We start from the raw sequence: 27,760 nt of genomic DNA on the forward strand, positions 1-27,760 counted from the left end.
ATATATAAAAACATACATTCATCCTTTCATTCCCACATCAAATTGAGACTCGTAACCATTCAGCCTCTCATTCGTAGAGACATATAGCCACCCTTTTATTCACACATCATATAAAAACACACACTCACCCTCTCACTCATAGAATCACAAACATAAGCAGCCCCTTCAATCAAACGTATAAAAACATACATTCACCCTCTCATTCGGAGACGCGACATCATTTACTCGCCACCTACAGCCATTCACTCGCTCATGTCATAAAGAGACTTATGACCATTCACACATCATATACCTGCCATGAACAGTCATTCGCTCCTTCACACACGTCCGATTCACCACAAATGAGAGGGTGAATGGTTGTTTGTGTCTAAATGATGCCGCGTGCCGGTATAGGCTCCGCCCCCTCGCGACCCCGAACGCTCATCTCGACACGTCTGATCCCAGAGAGCGAGGGAACGTTAATAACGACCCCGGCGGACGTGAGAGGGTGAACCGTCCCCTTCAGCCTGCAGGCACTCGGCTGCTCATCTGCTCCCCACACACACACACACACACACACACACACATTAATAATGGAGTCATAACACAAGAGAATGTCGGAGCCCGTCGGCCAATGATTCCTGTTGTCTGCACAACCGCTTAAATGTGCCTCTGGAATGAATTCCCTGTGTGTGGACGTTCGCCGAGGCTTTTTTTTTCCTCCGACCTTCGGTCCCTGGCGGTCCGAAGGATCGGACGGGTTTTTTTTTTTTTTTTTTGTTTTTGTAATTATTTTATTTGTCTGCGGTGTTACGGCCTTCAAGACACGGGGGGGGGGAGGGGGGGTTGTCCGGGTCAAGCGAGATGAATTATCAGGCGCCGACGCGCCACGACCTTGAATGAGCGAACTCGCCGTTCGACCGATCAATCACGCGCGGTCGGCGATCTCCCCTCGCCGCACCGCCGTCGCCGTATCAGGCGGCTGTTGTCTGGAATGAAATGTTCCGGGGCCGGACGCGAAGGCGCTCCCGAGCGGCGTTTTCTGCAAACGTCATGTCCTCAACGCGCCGCTAATCCAGTTGGCGACTATTATTTGCCTCCCCGTCCGTTTCCATCGACATCACAGCTGTGATATTGGATGGCGCGGGAGGTGGAGGACGGAGGAGGGGAGGCGTCCAGCTCCTGGTTCGCGATGTGAGGAATCCTCCGGGCTCCGGTTTTGTCCAGCGCGAATGGATTACGTCTTAAAATGTCGGCTAATGCGCGCCGGCCTCTGCGGATGTGCGGCAGCGGGGCTGTTTGTCGGCGCCGCATCTGCGCAGACGATCTGAGGCCGCGAGACACGAATCCGGTACTTTGCCTTCCCCCCCGTCGTAGCGCGAAACGCAAACATACACGGCTCGCTCATGCACGCAGTTTTTCAACCCCCCCCCCCCCACCCCTTCCTCGCTTCTCGCTGCCCGAGTCGTCGTGCTGGTTTTTTTTTTTTTTTTTTTCCCTTAACTCGACGTCGTCAGGGAGCCGCGAGGCGCTGCTCCCTCGCCGGCGGCGGCGGCGGCTGTCGGTTTTACTCCGGAGCGGGCTTGATCCTCGGAGCTTAACGGTGACTGGCAGACAGGAAACCTGCGCAATTAACCTCCAAAACACCCACTCCGGATTTACCCCAAACAAGAAGACGCGTTCGGAGCAGGAACGTTTTTTGAAAAACACACGACGTCGCCAGATGCTTCCTGTACGGAGAATCAGCCGTCGTGTATTAACAGACCTGTAATCTGAGTCTTTTTTTTTTTTTTTTTTGTTTTGTTTTGTTTCTTTCCTTTCTGTCGCGCCTATCGGGATATTTCACGCGAGGGGGCGGAGGGGGGGGGGGGGGCGACACGGTGTATCGCACGCGCGCCGATCCCAACGATCGGGTTGTTTTTTCATGCAAGGTTGATTTAGCGCCGTTATTTTTCACCCATTTCACAATTTCATCTCGCGCCGAGCTGAAAACGCTGCAGAGGAGTCACACGAAATGGCGTCTTGACTGAACCCCCCCCCCCCTCCTTCGGCACTGCAGGAACTTTTCGCTGCTCCGAGAGCCATTTCCTTGGCATTCAGACAGCAGAGGGACCGGGGACCTCGGCTCCCGGAACCATCTCAGGTCTTTTAACACTTCCACGGCGATCGGTGGAGCTCATAAGCCACGGCCATTACCAGATACTTCCTGCCGACCGCAGAGTGCCATTTTCAAAAATGATGGTCAGACGTTTTCTTGGGAGAAAATAGAAATGAAGGGACGGAGAGGTCCGGGGTCTTCTGGCCTGCTCCTCCTCCGAGGGGTTTCCAGCGCCAAGGAACATCTATATTTTGTCAACAACAAGCGCGGAATCAGCTAACAGCTAACGGCTAACAGCTAACAGCTAACGGCAAAGCAGTGCAGGGAGAAGATAAAAACACCTCAACCATCTGGTAGTCCATGTTTGTTATTCCATGGAAAGCTTCCACAGTCTCGTTCTTCTTCTCCTTGGCTGGACTTTTTTTTTTTTTTTTTTTTTTTACTAAATAGTTTTTCTCTACATCAATATAACATGTACATATAAAAAAAGGGAGGTGAAAAAAACGGTAAAATAAAAATGAAAAAAAAATCCAAGGATATGATGCTTATGTCCGGTGCCAGAGTCTAACCTTCTGAAGTTTTAATGAATATTTAATCTCCTCCATCTGGTAAATGTCCCATACTTTTAGGATCCATATATTATAATCTATAAAAAGTTCCCCTGGACCAGGCTAGTTCCTGGAGAGGGATTCAAGCTAGACAACTTTATTTTCCCTTTCCATCTATAGATACTCAAACCCTGGGGTCTGAAAGTGCTTCCCATTTGATCTCACACACACACGCTCACACACACACACACGCGATGGCTGCAGAGCTGCCATGCAAGGCGCTAACCAGGCTATCTGGTGCAACCGGGTGTTTGGTGTCTGCAGATGGGACTAGACGGGAATCAGACCAACAACCTCCCGATTGTATCGGTAGATTCGAGTTTTTCTCAATGAGGCGTGTTTTAAATTCTTCCATGAAAGAGACAAGAGGATAAACCGATTTAGAAATCAGTGGCTTTGCAACGAGGATCCAAATATCCAAACGAACGAGTTTTTGTAGCCCGTCTCGTAGTTCCCGCCGACTAAATACAGTGTAGCGTTAGCCAAAACTTTCAAACAGCGAAGCATTTGTAACCGCGGAAGTTTTGTCCGCGGCCCCGATTCTGCAGAACGCAACCGGCCGTCGTGGCGCAGCTAGCGAGCGGGTCAGGGGGTGCAGCGGTTTCCTGGAAAATGTGCTGAGGATGTGGATGATCCCAGTCCGAGACCCGAGGCCTCCCCGTCCGCTCCTTGGTTGTTTTTTTTTTTTCAGCTTTTCTTCTTTGTTCTCAAAAGCGGCCACGACGCGCAGATACATCTGCTGGGTATTAAGGCCCGCCGGTCTGTCAGCTGCACGTCGTCTTTTCAGACCTTTCCGGGTGGTAATCGTCGGTTCCTCCCAAACCGCGTCACGGTCACTCGGCTCGGCCCTTTTATTTTCTACACGCAGATTAATAGGCGGCCGACGTCCTCCGGTTATTTTCCACCGAGACGCTTCTTCTTTCTGCCGCTATCTGTGCACCCACGCTCCGCTCTGCTCCCCTCTGCTCACGTCCAGCTACCCGGAGAACGGCCTGGTGGAGATCCAGCCGGTCCACGTGCGGCCCCGCGCCCGGACCCTGCTGCGCTGGGACCAGCTCATGGTGGGCATGCGAGTGATGGTCAACTACAACATGGAGACGCCCGAGGAGCGGGGGTTCTGGTTCGACGCCGAGGTGCAGACCCTCAGCCAAACCTCGCGCACCAACAAGGAGCTGCGGGTCAAGATTCTCTTGGGGTGAGGAGCCGGAGGGGGCGACCGGCCATCCTGAGCAAAACAATAATTCACCCATTCGTCGTCTGTGACGCTTGAGAAGCAGGGTTCGCCCTGGATCCATCACAGGGCCACACATTCATTCACTCATTCAGACATCGTACGGATGCATTCGTTCATTCATCCTATAGACACATAAACCATTCATTCGTTCATCATATAGACACAAAAACAATTTATTCACTCATTCATACGTTATATAGACGCATGAACCATTCATTTATACATCATACAGACACAAAAACAAATTTTTCACTCATTCATTCATTCATCATATACACACAAAAACAATTTATTCACTCATTCATGCATCAGAATGACACGAAAACCATTCATTTATACATCCTATAGACACATAAACCATTCATTCATTTATCATATAGACACAAAACAATTTATTCACTCATTCATACATCATATAGACACATAGACCATTCATTTTTATATCATAATGACACAAAACCCATTTATTCACTCACTCATGTATCATATAGACACAAAAACCATTCATTTATACTTGATATAGACACAAATACCATTCATTCACTCACTCATGCATCATTTAGACATAAACCATATATGTCACATAGAACTGTTTCACTCTGTCGTTCAAATTTTCCGTGTAGAAACAAAAACATTCACTCACTCATTCACCCGTCATATAGATATACTCAGGTTCGCCCTCTCATTTATTTGTTTGGACCGTGGGAGGAACCTGCAGAACCCTGAGGAACCCTCGCAGACATGTGCAGAACATGGACAAACAGGAAGGGAATCCAAGCAGGGACGCCAGGCAGAGGCGCTAACCGCCGCACCGCTCAGAAATAACTTGCCTCATCACAATTTTCATTTATTTGTCTGACTCCCTTTTTATTCATTTAACCTGATTTTATTTTACAATGAAGCATCTGAGCAGGTTCATTCCATCCATATTCAATGCAAACACCTTAAAAGGACTTGGTATCAAAAAGAAGTCGTCACAGGAAGTGGCTGCCAATCAGTAGCTGCCGGTGGAGTAACTTCCTACTCTCCGTTTGAGTTGTGTTTCCTCAGAAGATAAAAACGATTTCGCCGAGGTGTGATATCGAACCCCCCCCCCCCGCATTCGCCGCCGCCACCCTCTTCCACTTCCTGTTATTGTCCCTTGACCTTCCGTCCTGTTTCCTGTTTCCTCACGGCCCTTCCTGTCGCCCCCAGGGGTCCCGGAGACGTCATCGGGGACTGCAAGGTCCAGTTTCTGGACGAGATCTACCAGGTGGAGAAACCCGGAGCTCCCGCGCTGTCCTCCGCGGACGGACAGTTCAAACGTACGGACGGGGCGGTCGAGCAGGTCCAACCGGAAGATCTCGCCGTTTGTACACGGACGCGCACGTATCTTTCTTCTTCTTGTTCCTCGCAACTCCAGGGAAGAGCGGTCCGGAGTGCAAGCACTGCAAGGCCGACCCGGACGCCGAGTGCCGCTTCTGCTCGTGCTGCGTTTGCGGCGGCAAGCAGGACGCTCACATGCAGCTGCTCTGCGACGAGTGCAACATGGCGTTCCACATCTACTGCCTCAACCCGCCGCTGGCGAACATCCCGGACGACGAGGACTGGTAAGAAAGCGGCGGCGGTTAGCAGCCGGGCCGCTCTAACCGGGCCGATTGACGGCGTGGTGTCGCGGCCGAGGTGTAACGAAACCATGATTGATTTTAGGAATCGATGGGAATTAATGGCTTCATCTGACGCGGCGAAGAGCGACATCATTTCACGTGTCTTTATATGATTACCAACACCTTTCAGCGGATTCTGGAGTTTTATTTATTCACTCGTTCGTTTTCACCAGTTGCAGGGGGATCAGTCCATGACAGAAACACCAAAACGGACGCCGTTCACCCTCTCATTCACTCATTCATTCAAACAAAATATAGTCATACAGCCATTTACTCTCATTTTCATGTCATTTAGTCAGTCGTTCATTCGCACGTCATAAGAAACGACCATTCACTCATTCACGAGTCAAACAAACGACCATTTAATTGTTCATTCACACGTCATATAGAGAAAAACGACCGTTCGCTCTCATTTACGTGTCATTCAGACCAACCACAGTCAATCATTCATTCACACGTCATAAGAAATAACATTCACTTGCTCGCTTAGACATGCAACTATTCACTCATTCACATGAATTATGGACAAACTAGTATTCACTCATTCATTCGCACCTCATATAGAGACATTAAACTGGTCATTCATTCATTTAAATGTCGTCATACAACCATTCACTCATTCATTCGCACCTTATATAGACATAAAAAACATTCACTCATTCATTTACACGTCATATATAGAAATAGAACCATTCACTTATTCAAAGGTCATCAACAAACTACCACTTAGTCATTCATTCGCATCTCCTATAGAGACTTACAACCATTCACTCATTTATTCACATGTCAAAGACAAACTACCATTCACTCATTCATTTACGTGACATATACAGACATTTAATCACTCGCTTCCTCCACGAACTGCCATTTAATCATTCATTCACACGTCGGAGACACTCATTCGTTTGCTCACGCAGACGTACAACCATTCACTCATTCATGAACCGACTAGTTTTCTTTTTAGCTCATTAAGAGGCATAACAAGATTCATTTGCAAGTCATGTAGTCATACAACCATTCATTTTGAAAACATTTATAGTCCTCATTTATTCACATGTATGGGTTCATGTTGGTTCTCCTGCACATGTGTGGGAGGAGCCCCTGATCTGAATATGTTCTGGTCCCATCTGGAGCTAAACGTTAGCGCCCCCTCCCCTCGCCGTCCCCCGAGGCTGAAAGTGACAAGGGGGGGCGCAAATGGGTTCCAGAGATGCCGCCGAGGTGAAGACAGGTTGTCGGTTGTCCTCTGAGAAAACCCCGGAAAGTTCTCCCTTGTAGCTGCTGCGGTCGAAATACAGTCCAAACCACGTGACCCCGTTTGCTATCTGCCCCGCAGGTATTGCCCCACCTGCAAGAACGACACCAGCGAGGTGGTCAAGGCCGGGGAGAAGCTCAAAGCCAGCAAGAAGAAGGCCAAGATGCCTTCAGCCACCACCGAGAGCCAAAGGGACTGGGGAAAGGTAGAGGAGACGACGCGGAAAAACCAAAAAAAAACATTCGCCTTCTCATTCACACGCCGTCTAGAGACGAGCGGCGAACCTCCCGTGAGAGGAACTCAGAATAATCATACTTATATTCTTTATGTATTAAAAAATAAAGACCACCCCGCGTCGCTCTTTCGGGTTCGGTCTCACGGCCTCATTCCCGCCGCCGATGCGGAAAATGAAACAGGTGACGTGAATTAAAGCGTGTCTAAACGCGGCATCCGTTTTAATCGAAGAACGACGCCGGTGAGCGCGACCGCGCCGCAGTTTCTTGGAAGCGGCGCCGGAAAAAAAAAAAAGTTTTCTTTAGCGGAACGCCGCCTCTCTCTGCGGACTAATTGAAAACAGCCGGGCGCATTTATTAGCGTTGAGTCACGACGGTATTTTTTTTTTTTTTTCTGCAACCTTTACGCGTCAGACGCTCTCTGGCGCCCCCATGCTGACGAGTAGCGGCGTTTTCGCTTCCCTAGCTCGGGGTTTGTTTGTAATGGCAGGGTATGGCGTGCGTCGGCCGGACCAAGGAGTGCACGATTGTTCCCTCAAACCACTACGGCCCCATACCTGGAGTTCCTGTCGGAACCACATGGAAGTTTCGAGTTCAGGTGAGCGTCTCCCCACTGTTTTTCGGATGCAAAGTCCCTCCCTCTTCATTTACGCCCCTTTTTTTTTTTCTCTCAGGTGAGCGAGGCGGGCGTCCACCGGCCTCACGTGGGCGGCATCCACGGGCGCAGCAACGACGGCTCCTACTCGCTGGTGCTGGCCGGGGGCTTCGAGGACGAAGTGGTAGGTTATATGTTGTGTGCAGCCTGTTTCGCAGACCGGGTGGAAAAAAAACAAAACAAAAACAGGCATCCGTGGAGGAACGTGGAAACGTCACGCCTTCTGGAGGACGCCAGTGACTTTATGTTACAATGTCGTGCTGCTGCTGCAGGACCGGGGGGATGAATTCACCTACACGGGCAGCGGAGGGCGCGACCTCTCGGGGAACAAGCGCATCGGCGAGCACTCTTTCGACCAGACGCTGACCCACATGAACAGGTACGCCCATGTTTCCCTTCCTGGCTTCATCAAATTAAAAAAAAAAAAAAAAAAAAAGAAAAGAAAAAATTTCCACAGGGGGAATTGTCACAACAGCGTAAACAGTTCAAATATTTAAAAAAAAAAATAGAAATAAATTGACAGCAGATAAATAGACGGCAGACAACGATGGGCAACATTAAGGAACAGTGAGGGTGAAAAATACACAACCGGCTAAACGACAATATAAATAGAGTGACGAAAATAAATAGCTTTGAATAAAATAAATAAACAAAAATAGGCAGGATGTGTTGCAGGCTGGTACAAACAAGGATAGGAGAGAAGCCACCGTAATTTCAGAATATTGAGCACACTATCTGATTACACACTCACTCACACACACACACACACACACACACACACACACAAACACACACACACATTTAGGCCGGGGATCAAACCGCCAAACCCCTACACCGATTTGTCATTACAACATTTGCAATCGAGTGTATGTTTGTTTTTGTTACGGAACAGAGAAATCAGGTGTTGTGGTATAAAAAAATCAGGGGTGTTAAACGCAAATACACAGCGCAACACACAAAAAGATGCACATTGATATTTATTGAAAAAAATCTTCCTCCAAGTGTAGCAATAAACCTTTCCATACGGACGCAAACAAGTTCTGCTTAAAAACTGAATATGGAACAACTTAAGCTTAATGTGACATAAAATAACTTAATTCAAATGTTAAAAAATGGCATTCATTTCTTGAAAAAAAAAAAAAAAAAAATTTAAATAAAAAATTAAAATTCTAAAAATTTGGGAGGGGTAGATGAGATGAGATGAGATGAGAACAACTTTATTTATCCCGAAGGAAATCGTTGTGCCAGAGTTTCAAGTAAAAACATAACAGTAATAGATAATAGTAGGAAGGAGGGAGAATAAGAAATACAATGAAATATAAATTGTCTTAACTTTTCACTGTTAACTACAAAGATTTGAACATTCCCTGCGGCTGAGGGAAGAGGAATTCAAAAGTCTGATAGCCAGTATTAGCATGAGGTCGTCAACAGAGGAGAGGCCGTTTATGGGTCCCGTCGTGATTTTCGCGCCAAAACACCAGCAGAGCTTTCCGGGATTTGTCGTATTAGTGATAAATAGTCATTTGGTTACGGCGTCACGGGCCAAGTATGATTAGACCGCGGGCCGATTGTGGCCCGCGGGCCGGCGTTTGACTCCTACGGTGTAAATAACACACTTGAGGAGTGAAGTCACAGGCCTCGGCCGGATGACATCATGGCGGACAAATATCAAACACGTGTCGGTGCGGTGGGGGTGACGGTTGCGTAACGGTGCTGCCGCGTCCCATCGTCCTCAAAAATCAAACCCCGCGTCGACGCCGCGCTCGTCTGCGGCGCATAATCAGCCTGACTAATAGCTTTTGCAACAGCAATCAATAATTGATTAGGCGTTAACATGCGTAATCCCCTTGTCAGACACCATTTGAATCACTCCGCGCCCGATGGGTTTATTTCTTTATTTTTCTATTTTCCCAGAGCCCTGGCCTTGAACTGCGACGCGCCGCTCAACGACAAAGACGGCGCCGAGTCCAGGAACTGGCGGGCGGGGAAGCCGGTGCGGGTCGTCCGCAGCTCCAAAGGCAAACGCATCAGCAAGTACGCTCCCGAGGAGGGGAACCGCTACGACGGTATCTACAAGGTACAGACCGCCGCCGCCGCCGCCGCCCGGGGCCCCGCCCCCCTCCCCTAACCCCGGGGGCCGCGCCGCACGGAAAAAATATTCATATATAATTCACCTTATCTGCTTAGGTTGGGGAAATGGCTTTTTCACCTAATCCTGCAGAGAGCCGTCGCAGCGCTCCCTCCCTGCTAATAAGGAACGTGATACATTTAAATTAAAGCGTTATTTCCGCCCCGGCTGCTCGCGTCATTCAGAAACGCCCGGCGACGGACGATCCGTGTTCTTCTCCGAAGGATCTCCAGCTTTAATATTTCAAAAACGGGGCCGTGATATCGTTGCCGTGGGACCCGCCGTGCCATTCATGTGTCTTTTATTCCTGGTTAAACCCGAGGAGGTTTGAGCTCGCACCTCCCGCGGCGCAGGATCATCAGCGGTAAAGCGCAGAGAAACAAAAACAAATGATCGTTTTCCAGACGAGAACCCCAAAAAACAACAAGGACGTTCGGCCGAGACCCGAAAATGAGAATTAGAGCATTCGAATGAGTGAACGGTTGAGTCTGTTTGTGTGAAAGAATAGTTTAATATCTGTATGTGATGAGAGGGTGAATGGTTGTGTGTCTCTATATTAGTTATGAATGAATGGCAGTATTTATATGACTAATGAGACGGTGAATTTTTGTATTTCTCTATTTTGTGCAAATGACAGCGTGAAGTTTGTTTACATGTGAATAAATGAATGAATGGTTGCATATGTCCATATGAATAACAACAACATGTCTACATGACTGAATGAGAGGGTGAATGATTGTGTGTCTCTATATTAGTTGTGAGTGAATGAATGAATGGCTGTATTTAAATGACTGAATGAGAGGGTGAATTTTGTATTTCTCTATTTTTTGCAAATGACAGCGTGCATAGTTTGCATGATTCTTGAATGAGAGTAAATGTTGTATTTCTATTGGACTGTGAATGAGTGAATGATATCCATATGATGTGTGAATGAATGAAAGGTCTGTATCAGGGGTCGGCAATCTTTAACACCCAAAGAGCCATTTGGACCCGTTTTCCTCGGAAAAGAAAACACCGGGAGCCGCAATTACTTTTTGACGTCTAAAATAAAGGTACCACTGTATATATTGCTTTTTATTACCTTTACACTTTTGTATAAACAAGTGTGTAGTGTGTTGCTTCTGAAATTCACAAAGTGTTACGTGGAAAATTAAATTGTATTTATGTAATGAGCTCATTTTGAGCTTTGGGCTTTCAGAGCGTGGAGCGGAGCCTTGACCTGAATTTTTAAAGTAAATCGGGGAAAAAAATCACTGTGTCAGTAAACAATAAAAAATAAATATTTGCAAAATATCTTCATAAATATTTATTTTACCTGGTTTATGGGGCTTCTGCGCCTGAACTTCTGCGCACAGCATCTGCAAATCGGGACTTTACCGGCTTCCGCGAGTGTTACGTAATAATATCGTAATAATATTCCAACTTCGAACTAAAAGTTAAAAAAAGGAATTAACACAAACGAAATACGCTTCAATTAAATATTTAAAATTTATTTTCCCGAGCAAACTCGGAGCCGGAGTGTAAAGATGAAAAAGCCGCGGGCTGCCGACCCCTGGTTTAGATGAACAACAACAACAACAAATGATTTGATGTCTCGATATTAGTTGTAAATGAATGAATGGCTGTATTTAAATAACTGAACGAGAGGGTGAACGGTTGTATTTCTGTTTTGTGTGAATGACTGAATGGTTTGTCTATATAGGAATGAGAGGGTGAACGGTTTTATGTCTATATGATGTGCAAATGAGAGAGTGAATCTTGTATCAAATCAGTTATTTGAAGAACTCTGAGGGCTTTTTCACAACTTCAGGCAAAATACGGCATTGACTCGAAGGATTTATTTAGGTATTTTCAAATTTGACATTATTTGATGACACACAAAGAATGGGACAATAGTAAAGAAGCTTCAACTAATTTTGAACAATATTGGATTGAGATAGTTGAGAACAAAATGAACATTAAAAATACAATATTAGATATATATGGCAGGATACGTATGGACACTTTACCGGAATCTAATGCCGTGATTGCTGATGGAGAACGGGAGAGTTCTTGGTTGCCATGGCAAACATGTTTAAGCAGCCCAACATGGAGGGAGTTCAGCTGGAAGTTAAGAATAAGGTCTTTTAAAACTCCCTTGATAATAGCTTCTTATGATAATAACTGTTCTCCCCTGTGTTGGAGGGGCTGTGGCATAACGGGGGACTTTTCCCACATTTTTTGGGACGGCCCTAAACTGATGAAATTCTGGGAAGAGGTTAAAAAAACAAATGAGTGAGATTTTAAAATTAAACAGACCAATTGATCCACAGCAATTTATTATGGGTGCAGCATCAACAAGCGATTTAGGGAAAAACCAGGTGTTTTCGCTTAAGAGTTCTTCTATTAATTGCACATAAAATGATCCCAGTAAACTGTCTTAAACCTCACAAACCTACTGGACCAGCGGCGTCAGAGGCTTAAGGATGGAAACTGCATGGAACGCAGAACAGCAAACTTACCACTTCAGACAGACCTATATCTTGACAAATGGGCATCTGTCAAAAAATATTTGGAGAGTTGAAGAAATTATCTGTATTTGACTGAGCTAGATGTTTGTTTTTTTGTTGTTTTTTTTCATTTTTTGCTTGCTAGTGAGGAAACAAGTGACCTATAAAGGATATTGTATAATGTGTATCTTGTCATGAGGTTTTGTAAGAACGTGCGCGACTCTGTCAAGGAACCTGTTCTAATAAATGTTCAAAAAAAATAAAAATAAACGGAGACGCTCGAGCTACAAGTCCGTCCGTCCGTCCGTCCGCCCTCAGGTGGTGAAGTACTGGCCGGAGATCGGGAAGTGTGGCTACCTGGTGTGGCGGTACCTGCTGAGGCGGGACGACCTGGAGCCGGCGCCGTGGACCCCGGAGGGGATGGAGAGGATAAACAAGCTGGGCCTCTCCGTGCAGGTCGGCGCGCAAGTGCGTACGAACGCGAGCGCTCAGTGTGAGCATTAAATAATATCCCAAGTGTGTGTGTGTGTGTGTGTGTGTTTGACTCCGCAGTACCCGCCAGGCTACTTGGCAGCCATGGCTAACAAGACTAAGAAAGAGGCGGTCGCCAGACCCGGCCGCGGCGGCCGCGGGAAACACCACCCCGGCAGGGGGAGGCCGCGGAGGCAGCACAAGGTGGAGGAGAGGGACGAAAACGAAGAGGAGGAAGAGAGCGAGCTGCTCGGGGCCGGCCTGGACGAGGAGGAACCCCAGAGCAACGGGGACGAGAAGACCAGCGGGGACAGCGGTGGGAGCCTGAGCCCGGCCATACCGGGAAATTAGCTTCACACACACACACACACACACCGGTTTATTTTGAAAAAGTAACTCCGTCGGGGTTTTCCTCGCTCCGCGTCTGAAACTGGGTCAAAACTTTTTCTTACAAATTGGTGCTTTTAAGGAATTCTAATGAGGCTGAGAATACAGTAGCCGTAGCGACGGGTGTTTTCTTTTAAAACACAAAGATGCCGGATGATAGCGAGTGTTTGCGGGACCCCGACCCCGAGGTGCTGGACCTCCAGGGCTTCTCCTCCCCAAATGAGCTGCATCTGGCGAACGGCGGCGAGATGACAGACGGGCGCGCTCGCCCCCGAGCTCTGACTGACAGGGTTTGTTCGGTGGCTGACGTCTTAATTTTTTAATTCAACTTCGCCGTTTCGTTTTGTTTTTTTTTTCCTCCGCGGCAGAACCGTCGCCGGCGGAGGAGCCGCCGTCCAAGCGGCCGAAGATCGAGGAGACCTTCAAGCTGTCGGAGCAGCAGCGGCAGCTGATCCAGGAGGACACAGCAAACAAGAAACTATGGGATGAAGCCATGGAGCACCTCAAGGAGGGACCGGTAAGCAACACACACACACACACACACACACGGGTGCAGCTTCCCATCGGCCCTTTGTTGCCATCATTTTGCACGTGGTGCGTTTGGCTGAACCCGCTGATGTCGCCATGACGACGCCGCGGATGTTTCCGAATGAGCTAAAATGCTAATTTTGATCGTTCTGCAATCAGGAACCCCCGGCGTCGATCGCGTTTGTGTCGGCGGGATCATTGTCGTGAAAAAACATCCCGTTTTCGCGGAAAATGACGTTCCTTTTCCGTTTCCTCGCCCTGCGTGCGCGCACGTGAAGAACTTCCTGCGTAAGATGGAGCAGATCTTCATGTGCGTGTGCTGCCAGGAGCTGGCCTTCCAACCCATCACCACTGTCTGCTCGCACAACGTCTGCAAGGTAGGCCGCGCCGCTTTCGCTCCACACACCTTCCGAAAACCGGCGTGACCCCTGACCCCTGACCCCTGACCCCTCCGCCCGCAGAGCTGCCTCCAGCGGTCGTTCCGAGCGAAGGTGTACACCTGCCCCGCCTGCCGCCACGACTTGGGCAAGGACTATGTCATGAGCCAAAACAAGACGCTCCAGCTGCTGCTCGACCAGTTCTTTCCCGGCTACAGCAAGGGCCGATGAGATCCAGATTCCATTTATAAGTAGATCACACACACACACACACACACACACACACACATACACATACAAACACACACACACACACACACACAGGCATCCATTCTGTGCACCCACATATACCCTAGAGCTCCACTTTAAAACGCATTGCGCACACGTACTGTACTTACCCACGGGCAGATGTATATTGCATATACAGCCATTTATGTATACAATCATTCATACACAAACAACCTCAGTAGGGTCTGACCTCATCTGTTGAACTTGGACCGTCTCCATAAAACTCACCAGCCTGAAAAAAAAAAACAAAACAAAAAAAACAACCAAGGACATTTTTTACCTCCCCGCCCCTCCTCTTCCTCCTCCTTCTCCACTTCCTCCTCCTCGAAACGCACACCAATGCACAAGAGACACCCAGACCCCGCCCTGACTCGTGAACCCGCAAGCCATCTCCACGGATACGACCCCTCCCCCGTTTTTTTTTTTTTTTTTTTTTTTTTTTAATTTTAGCCGCCGCGCCGCCCGCTAGAATCCACGCCTCGGCCTCCAGCCCCGCCTGCCAACCCGCGGACATTTTGTGCACCGTGCCTGCAGCTCGCCCGTTCACCGATTGGGCGTTTCAAAGGTTGACGCCGATGACCCCCGCCTCCCCCCCACACACACACACACACATGCACACACACACACACACTCAAGCTCTCGGCCGAGTCAAGTTTAGCGTTTCCGTATCAAAAGCACTTTATCGCTTTGCAGCCCTGCAGAAAACGGGATCCGGGATTCCTCGTTTATCTCGCCTTTTATTAACACATTCTGTGTTTTTAACTCCCGTGGCGACGTGCTGATCTTTCCTCTCCGTGTTATTTTTCTAATTTTGTATCCGTTTTTTTTTTTTTTTTTTATTGGTTTTAGAAATGGTCGCCGCTTCTGTGCGGAAATGACTCTGCAGGGTTTTCAGTCGCGTGTTTCAATTCCGACTCGGTAAATTAAGGGCGTCTTTTCCTCCGAGCGGCGCGGCGTGAGGAAAATGGCGACCTCCGTTTTGTCGGGAAAGCGTCCCGGCTCCCCTCCGCTGACGCTTTCCGTCGGCGCTCGGAAAGGGCGCGCCGATTATCTTCGCCGTTGCCAAGCAACTGAAATCAACCGGGGACCCGACAAAGAGGCGGCCGGCGGCGCTGCCTGGCTGCTCGACGGCTATTTGTGCTATTTCCGCGCGGGAGGGTCACGCCGGTGGAATCGGAAGGCGGCGAAGGCGTCGGTAACCCGACCGCCGCCGCCGCCATCTTATCAGGGCTCCTCGCAACGGGACTGAAAAACCAGCAGCAGGCGGAAATCTGTCCTTTATTTCCACATTTACGTTTCAGCTTGGTATTTGACGGCCCAATTCATCGGCTGAGTGATTTTCACACACACACACACACACACACACACACAGGGAGCAAAAGGCCGACCTCTCAGCTCCTCGGGAAGAGAGGAATTTATCAGGCCTTAATATATTTAGGTCATAAAGTTTATGATGTAAATAAAGGATTTGGACGCTGAGGCTCCTGAAGGTGATCCTCCTGGCGGACGGGTCGGTCCACTCCTGCTTCGGAGAGGGGGGTGGCGAGCGCGACGCTCCTCGCCAGCGTCGCGGCGGGACGCGACAAATAGATCGATGCGCGCGGAGCACGCCGCCCGCCGCTGCCTGGCGAGAAATAAATTGAAAACGGACCCGAGGTTATTGCGATCCCCTCCCCCGCTACCATTCCCGCTCGGCTCCCCTCCCCCGCTCCTGCGCCGCCGCCGCCGCCGCTGCAGCTGACTTTTAATCCCGTGCCGCCGTCCCGAGCTCCTCGCCGCATATCCAGCCCAACCCCCTCTCCTTTCACCAGCCCCGCTGCAGGATCTGCGAGGGGGGCGTCGGGTGGAAACGGCGTCGGGGAAGAAGGTCGCTGCAGGAAATGATGTCACCGCACGCCGACCCCTTAGGACAGATTAGCACTTAGAACTCTAGCACTTAATGCCCGGCGGGATTAAAATCCAGAGCGTTGTTTAGGCGGTTCGGTCGAAGCGAACGCCATCTTTTTATTTTTTTTCCCCCCGCACGTGAGCGGCCGTGACTCATTTCGGCGGTTTCACTACGAGAGGTTTCGGAAAGTTGTTTCTGCGCGCCGAAGACCTCGGCGAAACCCCCCCCCCCGTCCTCCCGTCGCGCTCCAACCTCCGACTCCGACGCAGAGGTGACTCACTTCCTGGTTGAGGTGTTTGTTTTTTGAACCGTTTTTAACCTTCACGTTGTTTCCCGGCCGTCACGAAAAGCAAACACTCGGCCGGCGCGTCGGCGGCTTTCAGGAATTAGATACGAGCGGAATCCAAGAGCGCCGTTCTCCAAGTTACTGATTACACGATATTACACTGATTATTGCGCAGGTGACTCACGCCGTGAGACGTTCAGGGACCCGAGCTCTTGTTTAATTTGGACGGCAGACGTGGAAAGAGGCTCGCTGGCGGTGCTACTTCTAACTTCAACCAGCTCGGGCCGGCCCGGCGTTAGCGGCCGACGCCAGGTTGCTCCAAATCGCCGGGCAGCAGTTGGGAAACCGCGGTCACGGGCGCGGGGCGAATACTTTTCCCATTTTCGTCGCGGCGCGAAGGAAAAGATTTTTTTTTTTCATGTTTATTCTCATTTTTGGGTCGGCCCCGCCCAACAGACGGTCGACATCACTTCCTGCCCCCCCCCCACGGTGCTCAAAATGCCGAAGGTTGGCTGAAAAAACCCCCGGCACTGACCGGTGACCCCCCTCAACACCGCCTCCCGGGGCCTGGAGGAGCGTTTTTGTGTCAAAGTTGAGTTTCTCCTGCCGTCTCTTCACCTTCAGATCAGAGATGAAGCTTGTCCGCAGTGTGTGTGTGTGTGTGTGTGTGTGTGTGTGTGTGTGTGTGTGTGTGTGTGTGTGTGCGCGCCCTCCCCCCATCCACCCCCCCCCCCCTTCTCGGCGGGCTGTTTGTTTGTTTGTGGTGATGTCCTCGTTTCCGTTTAATCATTCAGGATTTTTTTTTTTTTTTTTTTTTTTTTTTGGTGTTTATTTTTTTTTTTGTTAATTTTTTTTTTTTTTTTAAATCAACAACATGCAATTATAAATGCTCTTTAAAGCTAACTGTGACGTGCATTACTTCCGCTGTCGGTCTCCCCCTCCTTCCCCCCCTCCCTGCATTGACTGGCAAGCTAAGCCCCCCCCCTCCCTTTCTTTCTCCGCTGTGACCTTTGACCCCCTCTTTCCTCCTCGCTGTCTCCTGTGAACCTACCGTAACTACTTTTAGACGTCTTGTGGACGCTTTGCTTCTGTGCAGTTTTTTCCTTTTTGTTTGTTTTTGTTTCCTTATTCAAGAAGAAGAAGAAGAAAGAAGAAGAAGAAGAAAAAAAAGTCACATTTAATTTTCCTAGAATGCTTACTATTATCTGTCTGTACGCCATTTTGTTTTTTCTCTCTAGTTTTAGTTGCCTCCCTTTCCATTTTTAATCATTAGTCATTTTTTTTTATGTGCCGACCTCAAACATTTGCAGCGTACGCCAGTTCCATTGCTTCATATTGTGATCTGAAATTTTCTACATGTCATAATACTTGATATGTACCTATTAAATATTTGGATTCCAGAAAACACTTGCTGGTTTTCTTTTGTTTTGTTTTTTTTTCTGCCGCCTCTCCTCTGCTCGCGGCCGCCATCTTGGCTCTGTGAGTCCGGTAAGGAACCCACGAGAGCTTCGCCCTTCTGGAGAAGTTTTCTGGTGAAGACGTTTTTTGATGATTCTCATCCTCTGAACTCTAAAACACCATCTTCAGGTCCCGGCCGTCCGAGCTAAAAGCCGCCAGATGTTTGCGGCGTCCCGTCGACCCCAGATGTGGCTCAAGCACGTGAGTGGTTTTTGTGATTTCTGCCTATTTTGGGGTTCAATCCTCGATGGGAAGCAGATTTAATCTTATTTCTTTCCATGTCTACGCAATCTATGTATTTTTTTCCATGTTTATTTTTGTGCCGAATACGCCGGTAACACCTCACGCTGATATTCCAACGATTATAAATCACTGCTCTATTATTGTCACTACAATTATTGCTTTTCTGTACCTCCTCCCGTGGTTCAATGCTGCCGCGTTTTATCAAATAAAGACGCCATGGTAATAACAACAATATGAAAACAGCAAGTAAGATGTACTATTAAAGTGGTTTTACAGTCAAATACCAATCATGTCCTTCACCCCCCCCTCGTTTGTTTGTCAGGGGAAGGAAAATTGGAATTGACAGAGAGCTGTTATGAACCGTTTTTCTACTTAATTGCAGATTTGCTCGGGGGAGGGGTTAATGGTCACATTTCCAGTAATTACCGAAAATCAAGACAAATACAAACTTAATAAGATAAGATCGATACGTCTATCAACACACACACACACACACACACACACACACACAAAACACAATTCATTCAGCTGAGGAATATATAAGTGTGCTTTGGAGCCCCCTGGTGGTGAGAAGGTGTACAGCAGGTCCTGCTGTTCTTTTGTAACTGACCTGATTTCCTGCAGTTTGTGCTGACCTGGCAACAACCTCCCCGCCCCCACCTTGGACACCAGTTACATCAGTGCCCCAGGGCCGGGCCTTATCGGATCGTTCCACCATCAGCAGGCTAATAAGGATGCCAGTCGTTAAAAACCCTCTGCGATCTCCACTGTATCAAGGGAAACGGTGTCGTTATGAAGACTGGATCTAAATCCCACCGTTGACGTTCAGCGTCTGATACCCGATCCGCGGCTCGGGAGATTTAATATCAGGTGGGATTATGCAAAGTAGAATTACTCTTATTTAACAAATTTTTTGTTAGCCAAACCGCTCAAGCAGCAAGGACGAGGTCACGATGCGGTTCTTCGAATTCTTCATTCCGAACACATTTGCAGGCCAGCCGGTGCCGTATGGGCTAAGAGGACAACGCTTGAAAATAACTTTCTGACAGCTTAGATTCCATCCATCCATCTTCTGCCGCTTATCCTGCACTCAGGGTCGCGGAAGAATATCCCAGCTGTCATCGGGCGAGAGGCAGGGTGCACCCTGGACTGGTCGCCAGTCAATATACAGACAAACAACCATTCGCTCACTCGATCAGGGTCGTTTTCCCAATATTTTCAATTAACCTGCTGCACGTTTTTGCACCGTGGGAGGAAACCGGAGAACCCGGAGGAAACCCACGCAGACACGGGGAGAACAGAATCCTTAACAGCTGACACTCATTCTTCTTTTTCTGTACTTTAATGCAGCACTATACATGGAACTGCGGCACTTTGTGAGTTGCACACCAAGCTGCACTCGGTGTTTTACAACATTTTACTTGCACTGCCAACACTGTTCACAGTTATAATAATGTTTACAGTACCGATTCATTGCAATACTTATTTATTCCAAATCCAAATGCACTGCAGAACGCAAAGTAAGAATTTCATTGTGTCGGAAAACACATTTCCACTTTGGCCATATGACAATAAACACTTTGAATCTTGAACATGCAAACTCCAATTTTCTTCAAAATCAAACCAGGGTCCTTCAGGCTGTCAGGCCGAAGCATTAACCACTGCACCAACGTACCGCCCAGCTTAGAGTCCCAGAGACAGTCCTGGGGAAATACTGTCAAGATAGTCAAAGGTATCCCTGGATAGAAGACTATCAGCCAGAATGAAAGGAAAAGTGGAGGAGGTGGTGGTGACAGAGCTGGAGGTCACAGAGATGAAGATGCTGAGGTTCTCTTTGGGAGTGACCAGGATGGAGGAGATCAGGAATGAGGAACAGCACATGCTAGATGTTCTGGAGAGAAGAGATGGTTGTGTCAAGGAGCGATAGTGAAGATATCGGTAAGGGGCCGCTGGAATTGGAATTCAAGTGGAAGACCAAAGAGAAGATTGATGGACGTAGTGAGAGAGGATATGAAGTTAGTTGGTGTGAGAGGAGGATCCAGAGAATAGGGTTGGGTGGAGAAGCTTGATTCACTGTGGAGACCCCTGAAGGAAAAAGCCAAAAGGAAAAGAAAAACGTATCCCTGGTTAGCAAAGACATTATTTTCCTATTTGGTAAATTTGTACCTGCTACAATAAAATAAAAATAAAATAATATCTGTCACCATACTGTGGAGCGCTGGGGTTTGGCACTTTTATATTATATTATATTATTATTATTTAAATTTATATTATATTATTTTATAAACGAAAAATACAGTATATTTAGAAAAAACAACCTCTCCCCTGGATGGCCGCCATTGTTGTTTACATCGCAGCGCGGGACGGGAAGTGACGTCACAAGGTTGGCTGCCGGCGCGGTCCCGTTCATTTCACCGGACGGAGCAAAAAACACGTCATTTGTACAAACCTTCCCGTTTGGATCCGAGAGAGACGCCAGCGAGGAGAAGAACAATGAAGACACAAAACAAATTGAGCTTCGAAATGAAGACGCGAAGAGACAAGCGGCGGTACAAGTCGCTAGTGTTGCAAAGCTAACAGAGCTAGCATCTGTTGTGAGAAGCTGCAAACTTCCAGATAGCCGTGGGATGTTCTTTGCAAACTTACAAACAGCTGTCGGGTGTTCTTTGCAAACTTACAAACAGCTGTCGGGTGTTCTTTGCAAACTTACAGACAGCTGTCGGGTGTTCTCTGCAGACTTGCGGGCCGCTGAGCTGACCGGCCGTCAGTTTCCTCCTCAGTCCTGCCGCTTCCAGATCCGGTCATCAGATGCTACTTGTGCAGCAGCGGCTCCGCGAGCAATTTCCCACTCCTTTCTTGTCTTTTTGTCCCTTGCAAAGCTGTGTAGCCTTGCATCGGTCCGTTTGTTTCCCCCCGGACTGGAAATTGCACCTAAAAGCACCACAATGTGTTTTTTTTACCATATATACAGTACCGTACTGAGCCAAAGTTAACGCGAGCAACCAGTACACATAAGCCCAGCATGCACTGCGGCCCACATGGGTTAAAATATACTGCTCAAAAAATAAATAAAAGGAGCATTTTAACAATACAATGGAACTCCAAGTCAATCGCACTTGTGTGAAATCAAACTAGGAAGCAACCTGATTGATTTAGACTTGTTTTAAGGACATTTCATGTGTTTTTCCACTTGCGTTTTAAGTGGGACTCCAAATCCAGACCTCCATGGGTTCGTACATTTGATTCCCATTGAGTTTTTGTTGACACAGTCAGTAATGTGAAGAACAAAGTATTTAATAAGAACATTTTATTTATTCAAATCCTGGATGTGTTCATGTTCCATTTATTTTTTTTGAGCAGTGTATATTCATTTCAACTTTTAAATAAATAATTTCAACACATTATGATACAAACCATAACCCATATTTTGGCCTATTAAATTTCCCAGATGAGTTTCCCTGAAAGAAAATAGACAAAAGGCATGAAGTCTGTAATTGTTTACATAAACTGTCCAGATGTCCATTTCTTCCAACCCATGTTTATGGTAGATTATAGGAAATGCAGCAAGCAGCGTGGTGGCGTTGCAGTGACCTTTAACCTCTGGCCGCCGCCCTGCCGTCCGTCGCCTGAGCGTCTCGTCTGGAAGCCACCTGGACCTTTTTCTTTTAGAGCATCAGTTCTCCAAGCGGCATTCCTGTTATGGCACTGACGGGGAAGGAATGAGCCGAGAACCTGGAAAATATGCCGCCTCCGACCGCAGCTGTCGGCTGCACGGGCGGAAAAAGGTCTTGAGAGAAAAAAATCCACATGCACAAAATTTTTCAAATTTGTTTTATTATTACAGAAGCACAACAGGTACCACTATGCAGGTGAACAACAAACCCAAAACTATCATGGAGAAAAAAAAAACACCCAAAAGATAAAAAGGTTTAAAAGGAATGCTAAGTCAGAATATATCCAATCGTAACATCACAGCTTTTGTCCAACGCGGAAACAAGTTACAATGCTGTCAGATTAACATGGCGGAGAGAAGCGTTATCACTTTGGATTATTCACGTCTCTGTTTATTTATTTAACTGCCTTTCGTGCTGACGCACTCGCGGGCATCCGACCTCTCCGTGCCACCCGAATGCAGCCAAGACGTACCAATCGCTTGGGCTGTTGCTCAAAACATAACTCGTAATAAAATGCAATACTTTTAGAAGAAAGTGTTAGTGCTACAAAACAAGCGGTCCAGCTCGAACGCCTGGGTGATTAAGTTAGAAATGTTGGACATGTTTTCAAAGTTACCGGATAGCCAATTGGAAAAAAAAAAGAAGGAAAAGCTGAAGTACCCGAGTGTAAACCTGATGACCTTTTTGTTGTACATTCAAAAACAAAGAAGAATCCTCCGCCACAAAAGGAAATCAAAAGCAGGAGAGAAATGGAAATGAAATCAGGACTAAACTTCCAGCAATGACAACTGCACTAAACGTGAGTCTAAAAAAAAAAAAAAAAAAAAAGAGAAACCTTAAAATTCTCTCCTGTTCACAAGTCAAACAAAATGAGAAAAACAGTAAAATAATAATAATAATAATAATAATATCACACGAGGATAGATGGTGGGAAGGAGATGCACATCTTATGTATTCCCTTTAACACAAAAGCATGGGAGAGGAGGGGATGAATATTACAGAGCTACCACTGAGGATATATGCATTAGAAAGCTGGGATGGACGAATGTACGAGGGCAGGGAGCCGGGATGGGGGGACGTGAGCCGGGGCGGAGAGGCTACTCCTCGTCAGAAGAATCCCTGTCGAAATTGTAGGCCATGAAGAGAACGTCGGGTCGCGGCGGGACGAGGGCATGGCCCGGTTTCACAATCTCAAAGCCCAGGAAACTGAACGTACGCACCAGTTTAGCTTCGGGGGGGAAACAGAGGAGACGACATGTTAGCAAGGGAGGGGGTGATAGTTTGAATTAAGAGTCGATTGAACGGGGGGGGGAAAAAAAAGAAAGCGTGCTGGCACGTACCACGATCATCTCTGTTCTTGTAAAAGCAGACAAACACGCTAACGACTTTCAGATGTTCTTCAGCGTATTCCAAGAGAGACGCAAAACTGGAGGGGAGCAGAAATGCAGATTCAGTCAGAAAGTGGAAAAACAACCGCGCAGCACGGAGAACTCACGCATGCCACCTTCTTAAAATGCCGTTTTTTTGGGGGGTTATATCAACTCCTTATTTCAACATAAAGCTCAAGTTTTTGTGTTTTCTGAAAAAAATAACAGGATTTGATCATAAGTCAGGCAATGATATTTAACGTTATTTTTTTCCTTCTCTTCGGGGGGGAGGTTGGAAAAAAAGGGACGTAAATGTCTATCACGTTTTGTTTTTACTTTAGACGTGAGACCCCCTAACGGCAAATAACCATATAACCACACGGTTTGAACATAAAATAGATAAAAAGGCCCTTCGAGTCTGCTAACCGATCTATTCCATTATCTCTCGGCTTGATCTTCTCCATTTTAAAGAGATCAACGTCGCTTCGGTCTCGCTTTGAGTGGCTCTTAACGCGCCTGTAACGCATCTCACGTCGGAGCCGTGATGTTTTATTCCCCACTTGGCGCCCGCTCACGTGTCCTCACCTCTCCTTGCTGCCCTCAGGAAGCGGGTCAAGAGGAATCTCCACGTAGAGAGCGCTGCTGCTCAGAACAGCATCCCACTGAATGGTCTTGGTAACGGTGGGGTGACTTTGGAAGTGGAGTATCCTGGGACGACCGTTACCCGCTGGCTCCTCTGTTACAGTCAACTTCAGGTCCTGGAAAGTAAATGGGGAGAACCACGATGCAGTTTATTTGCCGCGGCTTATGTCGCATTTGCACGACGAGATGAGACTCACTGAATATAGAGGCCGAGCTGAAGGAGTGTGATCCCATGTGCCATTCCCTCGCCCACCTGGGATCTTCAGGGGTGGGAGAGGGGCATCAGGAGCACCACAGAGGCCCCGGGCCACGGGTACTACTACAGTGCAGGGACAGACTGGAAGAGAGAGTCAAGGTATTAGAGCGAGAAATTAACACAAAACCCTCATTTTAAGGGCTTATTTTGATTTAGCAGGACTCACTATGGGGAATTCATTTCCAAAAATCCATTTCTGGGATTTAATTTTTTTTATCCTTTATGTAACAGCACTCTCGGAAATGTTAATATTTGATGCAAAATATTTCAAGAGAAATATCCTTCTCCGCATCGTTCGTCTGATACAGTCTATTATCCACAGCTCAATAAGTACTCCTTTGCCAAGAAAATCCAGAAGAACATTTTCTTTTTTTTTTTTTTTTTTTAAACTAGGTAGCTGTTTGAACTGCTGCCCAGACAATCTGCTGTGCTTGCAGGACCCACACACCAATAAAATCTGTTATATAATCAAATGTATGGAGTCGAAACCGTAAAAGAAAAAGAGCACATCTATCTGCCTTTCAGTTGAGACCCAGTTGCACTTCCCTGTCAATATTTGGTGCTACTTCAGGCTATGATGTCCTAATATTGTCATAATAACAGTTTGCAAATGTATTGACACAAGCTGTGACACGGGACTTTCTTTGGTTTCTCAAGACAGACCCACTTCCTCTTTTCTGCACAGCTGAACGCACATCCGCTCTGCCACTTTAGCAGAAACTATTTGCAGAGGAGATCTAAAAACAGGTGAGGGTGTGTTCTGATGGTCTTTTGTTTGCAGCACAATGACAGATTACCCAATTTCGAAATGTCAGGATAAAATTCCGCAGGACTGAGTAGGGCACTGACGGACATGTAAGTGCTCCAGTTTCATTAAGTCCAGACACTGATGCTCTTTCATTCTCAGGATAATGGCCTTGTGTTTATAAGGCTGTTAGAGAAGCTTTGTAAGAGCGGCGCACCAATACAGCAGGATGCGGTCAAAGCATCCAGATATTTGCTGCACAAAACAGGATTCAAATGGTTGACCTGAGCCGCTTTCAGATCCAGACCCCAACTCTTATTCAGGTGTGGCAACAAACCCTCACGTGGCTTGAATTCTGCAAACACCAATAAATGGCAAGCTCTACGCCAACAGGGACAAATATCACCGTTTTGTTTCTTGGTATGCAAACTACTTAGAAGAAGAAAAAGGCAGCTCTGGGCTGTGGTGTGTAGCACTAACTAAATACTGCAGAGGACTTTTAGGCTTCAGTCTGGCTGTGCCACTCGTGTTTATTATCAGATCAGGATAACATTTGCCTAGTTATCTAAATAGTGAATAATGGCATTAAACTGAGAATGTCATTCGTCCAATATCAAATATATATTGTCAATGCAGCTTAACTTTCCAGTCTGCAGACAATAAAAGCACAAGATTGTGCTGATGATGGAAAATCATAACAGGACTGTGAGCGGATTTTGTCCCAAGATGTGACCTTTTGATAAGACGGATTATAAATGAACAGAGTAATAAAGACAAGGTGTACGTGAGGACCTGCAGCGTACAGTCAGATGTCAGTTGCGTAACTGCCCGAGCTGACACTGCTGACACATCACAAAACCACGGAAACCTGCCCACCTGAACACGGACATATCTGCTACAATCTTCACCTCATGATCTCAGAGACGAGAGATCCACAGAGGTCATAAAACAAAGGGTAAAATTGAACCGGGAAAAACAAAAAATCGGTCGGATGTCGCGGTCCGATAAGCTAATATAGCGGGGATTAGCGCGGAGGCAGCGAATGCTAACATTCGCCGTTCTGTTTGTGTAACTGCTGCGTGACGTTGCGGGATTATTCTTTCTTAAAAGAGGAAGTGCGTCTTACCGTTGCAAACCGAACAATCTGACATCTAAAACGTATTTACTTCATGTAAGTGTCGATTTTACGGCCACCCCCAAAGCATTGAGGATCATATTTTAACTTCCCATCGCTGTAAACACTTAATTTTTCCACGGCAGGACGATGCTAGTTGCGAGCTAGCTTGCGCAGTTAACAGCGGCGACACAAAACAAGTTCGACGTTTATAATTCTCGAATTGCATTTAAAGCCTCCACACTAATAAAAGCGAGGCATAATTAACATTTTTATTTTTTACGGGTGATTAACGCCCTGCCACGACGCACTGTAAACACACGGTACATTTAAATTTCACTTCCGCTATAATGAGCCTGTTAGCCGGATTATGCTAGCCACCCCTCCCCCACCGCTCGACGATACCGTTAGCTCAGAGAGGATACTTACTTCCCAATCATGTCACAAATACCGCTACTCAAATCCGCCATGGTAGTTAAAGGCTGCTTTTTTCCTTCTTTTTCGCGAGCAAAGCAATGACTGTTTAGGATCCGCTGGAGGTTGGATTTTACCATCCGGCCTCGGGTAGAGACACGATGGGCTGACTGCGCTCTGCTATGCTGGATGTCCTAGTGACCGAACACAGTTGGGAGCTACTTGATAAAGGGGGGGTCAAGTTTCCACAATTGAAGACAAAGCACTTCCGCTTTTGATCTTCAAAATAAAATCCGAACGTCTGCCTTCCTGCAAATGAGAGAAATAACACAGACACAAGTGAACACTCAAATACATAGTTTTAACAAAAGAAGGAGTGCTTCTGTACGCTTATACATATTATAGAAAATATTGTTTCGTCCAGAATTCAGTACTTACCAGGTGCAGTTACTTTTTTGTCTTGGTCTACAGAGCGCTGTGGCTCCAGGCAAGCTTGAGTAAGACAAAGGCAAAAACAGACAAGGGAAAACACAGCAATGTAATGATTGAGTTTAATCTTCTGATAACTGTATTATTCCTTTAACTAGTGAGTGTGACATCATGATAAACCTCCCTTGTATGATATCACAGTTTTCCTTTTACAGTAAAACAGTGATGCAAAACACATTTGCTGTGTTTATACACACAACAATATAAGGAGACAAATATATTTATATCATATACACACACATATATATATATACACACACACACACACACACACATATATATATATGACTTGTCTTGAATATTCAGTTATAAGGCAGACACTCTTGATACATTTCGGCGTTCATAACCTCTGCTATATTGAGTGGAAAACACAACCAATAACATTCAAATCCATTCTTCAAAATTCAGAATTTGACATGAAGGCCTAAAAGGCTTTATTATAAGAGAATTATTTTAGAAAAATAAAAAACAAACCCAACCTTTAAGTTTCCACAAATAATTGTCCGGTCACATTTGATGTGATGGACATTATAGAGGTAGGGCTGTAAATTAAAAATACCTTTTAAATCCTTATACCAAGTGAAACATATTTAATTACTAATGACTAATTACTATGATATTATATTATGATTGTTAACCGTTGAAGTTATTACCGCAATCTTAATTATTAAAAGTTTTAACCCGCAGATATAGAAAAAAAAGTGCTTTTATTTTGAAATTACAAACAGCGGCGTCTGGAATAGGCCTCGAGAGCTTTACAACGCACTGCTAACGAACCGAGAAGGCTAAAGGTGTCGATCGATAAGAT

At 46.7% G+C, this 27,760-nt stretch overlaps 2 protein-coding genes across 3 annotated transcripts in view; one reads left to right on the forward strand and one right to left on the reverse strand.

Moving 5' to 3' along the window:
- Nucleotides 1-17,955, forward strand: part of uhrf2 (ubiquitin like with PHD and ring finger domains 2) — a 36,992-nt gene extending 19,037 nt beyond the window's left edge. For both annotated transcript variants that reach the window (XM_086151828.1, XM_086151827.1), the window contains 13 exons: nucleotides 3,662-3,880; nucleotides 5,114-5,223; nucleotides 5,322-5,508; nucleotides 6,902-7,025; nucleotides 7,544-7,651; nucleotides 7,728-7,832; nucleotides 7,981-8,087; nucleotides 9,623-9,785; nucleotides 12,644-12,781; nucleotides 12,878-13,112; nucleotides 13,552-13,700; nucleotides 13,990-14,088; nucleotides 14,173-17,955. In XM_086151828.1, the coding sequence (XP_086007954.1) occupies nucleotides 3,662-3,880; nucleotides 5,114-5,223; nucleotides 5,322-5,508; nucleotides 6,902-7,025; nucleotides 7,544-7,651; nucleotides 7,728-7,832; nucleotides 7,981-8,087; nucleotides 9,623-9,785; nucleotides 12,644-12,781; nucleotides 12,878-13,112; nucleotides 13,552-13,700; nucleotides 13,990-14,088; nucleotides 14,173-14,319 (1,891 nt within the window). In that variant the 3' untranslated portion in view covers nucleotides 14,320-17,955. The remainder of the gene's footprint in view (nucleotides 1-3,661; nucleotides 3,881-5,113; nucleotides 5,224-5,321; nucleotides 5,509-6,901; nucleotides 7,026-7,543; nucleotides 7,652-7,727; nucleotides 7,833-7,980; nucleotides 8,088-9,622; nucleotides 9,786-12,643; nucleotides 12,782-12,877; nucleotides 13,113-13,551; nucleotides 13,701-13,989; nucleotides 14,089-14,172) is intronic.
- A 4,113-nt stretch (nucleotides 17,956-22,068) lies between these two features.
- Nucleotides 22,069-26,679, reverse strand: oaz1b (ornithine decarboxylase antizyme 1b). Its single transcript, XM_086151834.1, is given in 6 exon segments — nucleotides 22,069-23,153; nucleotides 23,266-23,351; nucleotides 23,878-24,050; nucleotides 24,132-24,218; nucleotides 24,220-24,271; nucleotides 26,479-26,679. Coding segments are annotated over 6 exon segments (654 nt in total). The 5' UTR covers nucleotides 26,604-26,679; the 3' UTR covers nucleotides 22,069-23,022.
- Between the last annotated feature and the right edge of the window lie 1,081 nt (nucleotides 26,680-27,760).

Source organism: Fistularia commersonii, chromosome 9 (genome assembly GCF_037954325.1).
Source record: "Fistularia commersonii isolate RoL2024-O1a breed Wild chromosome 9, RoL_Fcom_v1.0, whole genome shotgun sequence".
Classification (NCBI taxonomy): Eukaryota; Metazoa; Chordata; class Actinopteri; order Syngnathiformes; family Fistulariidae; genus Fistularia; species Fistularia commersonii.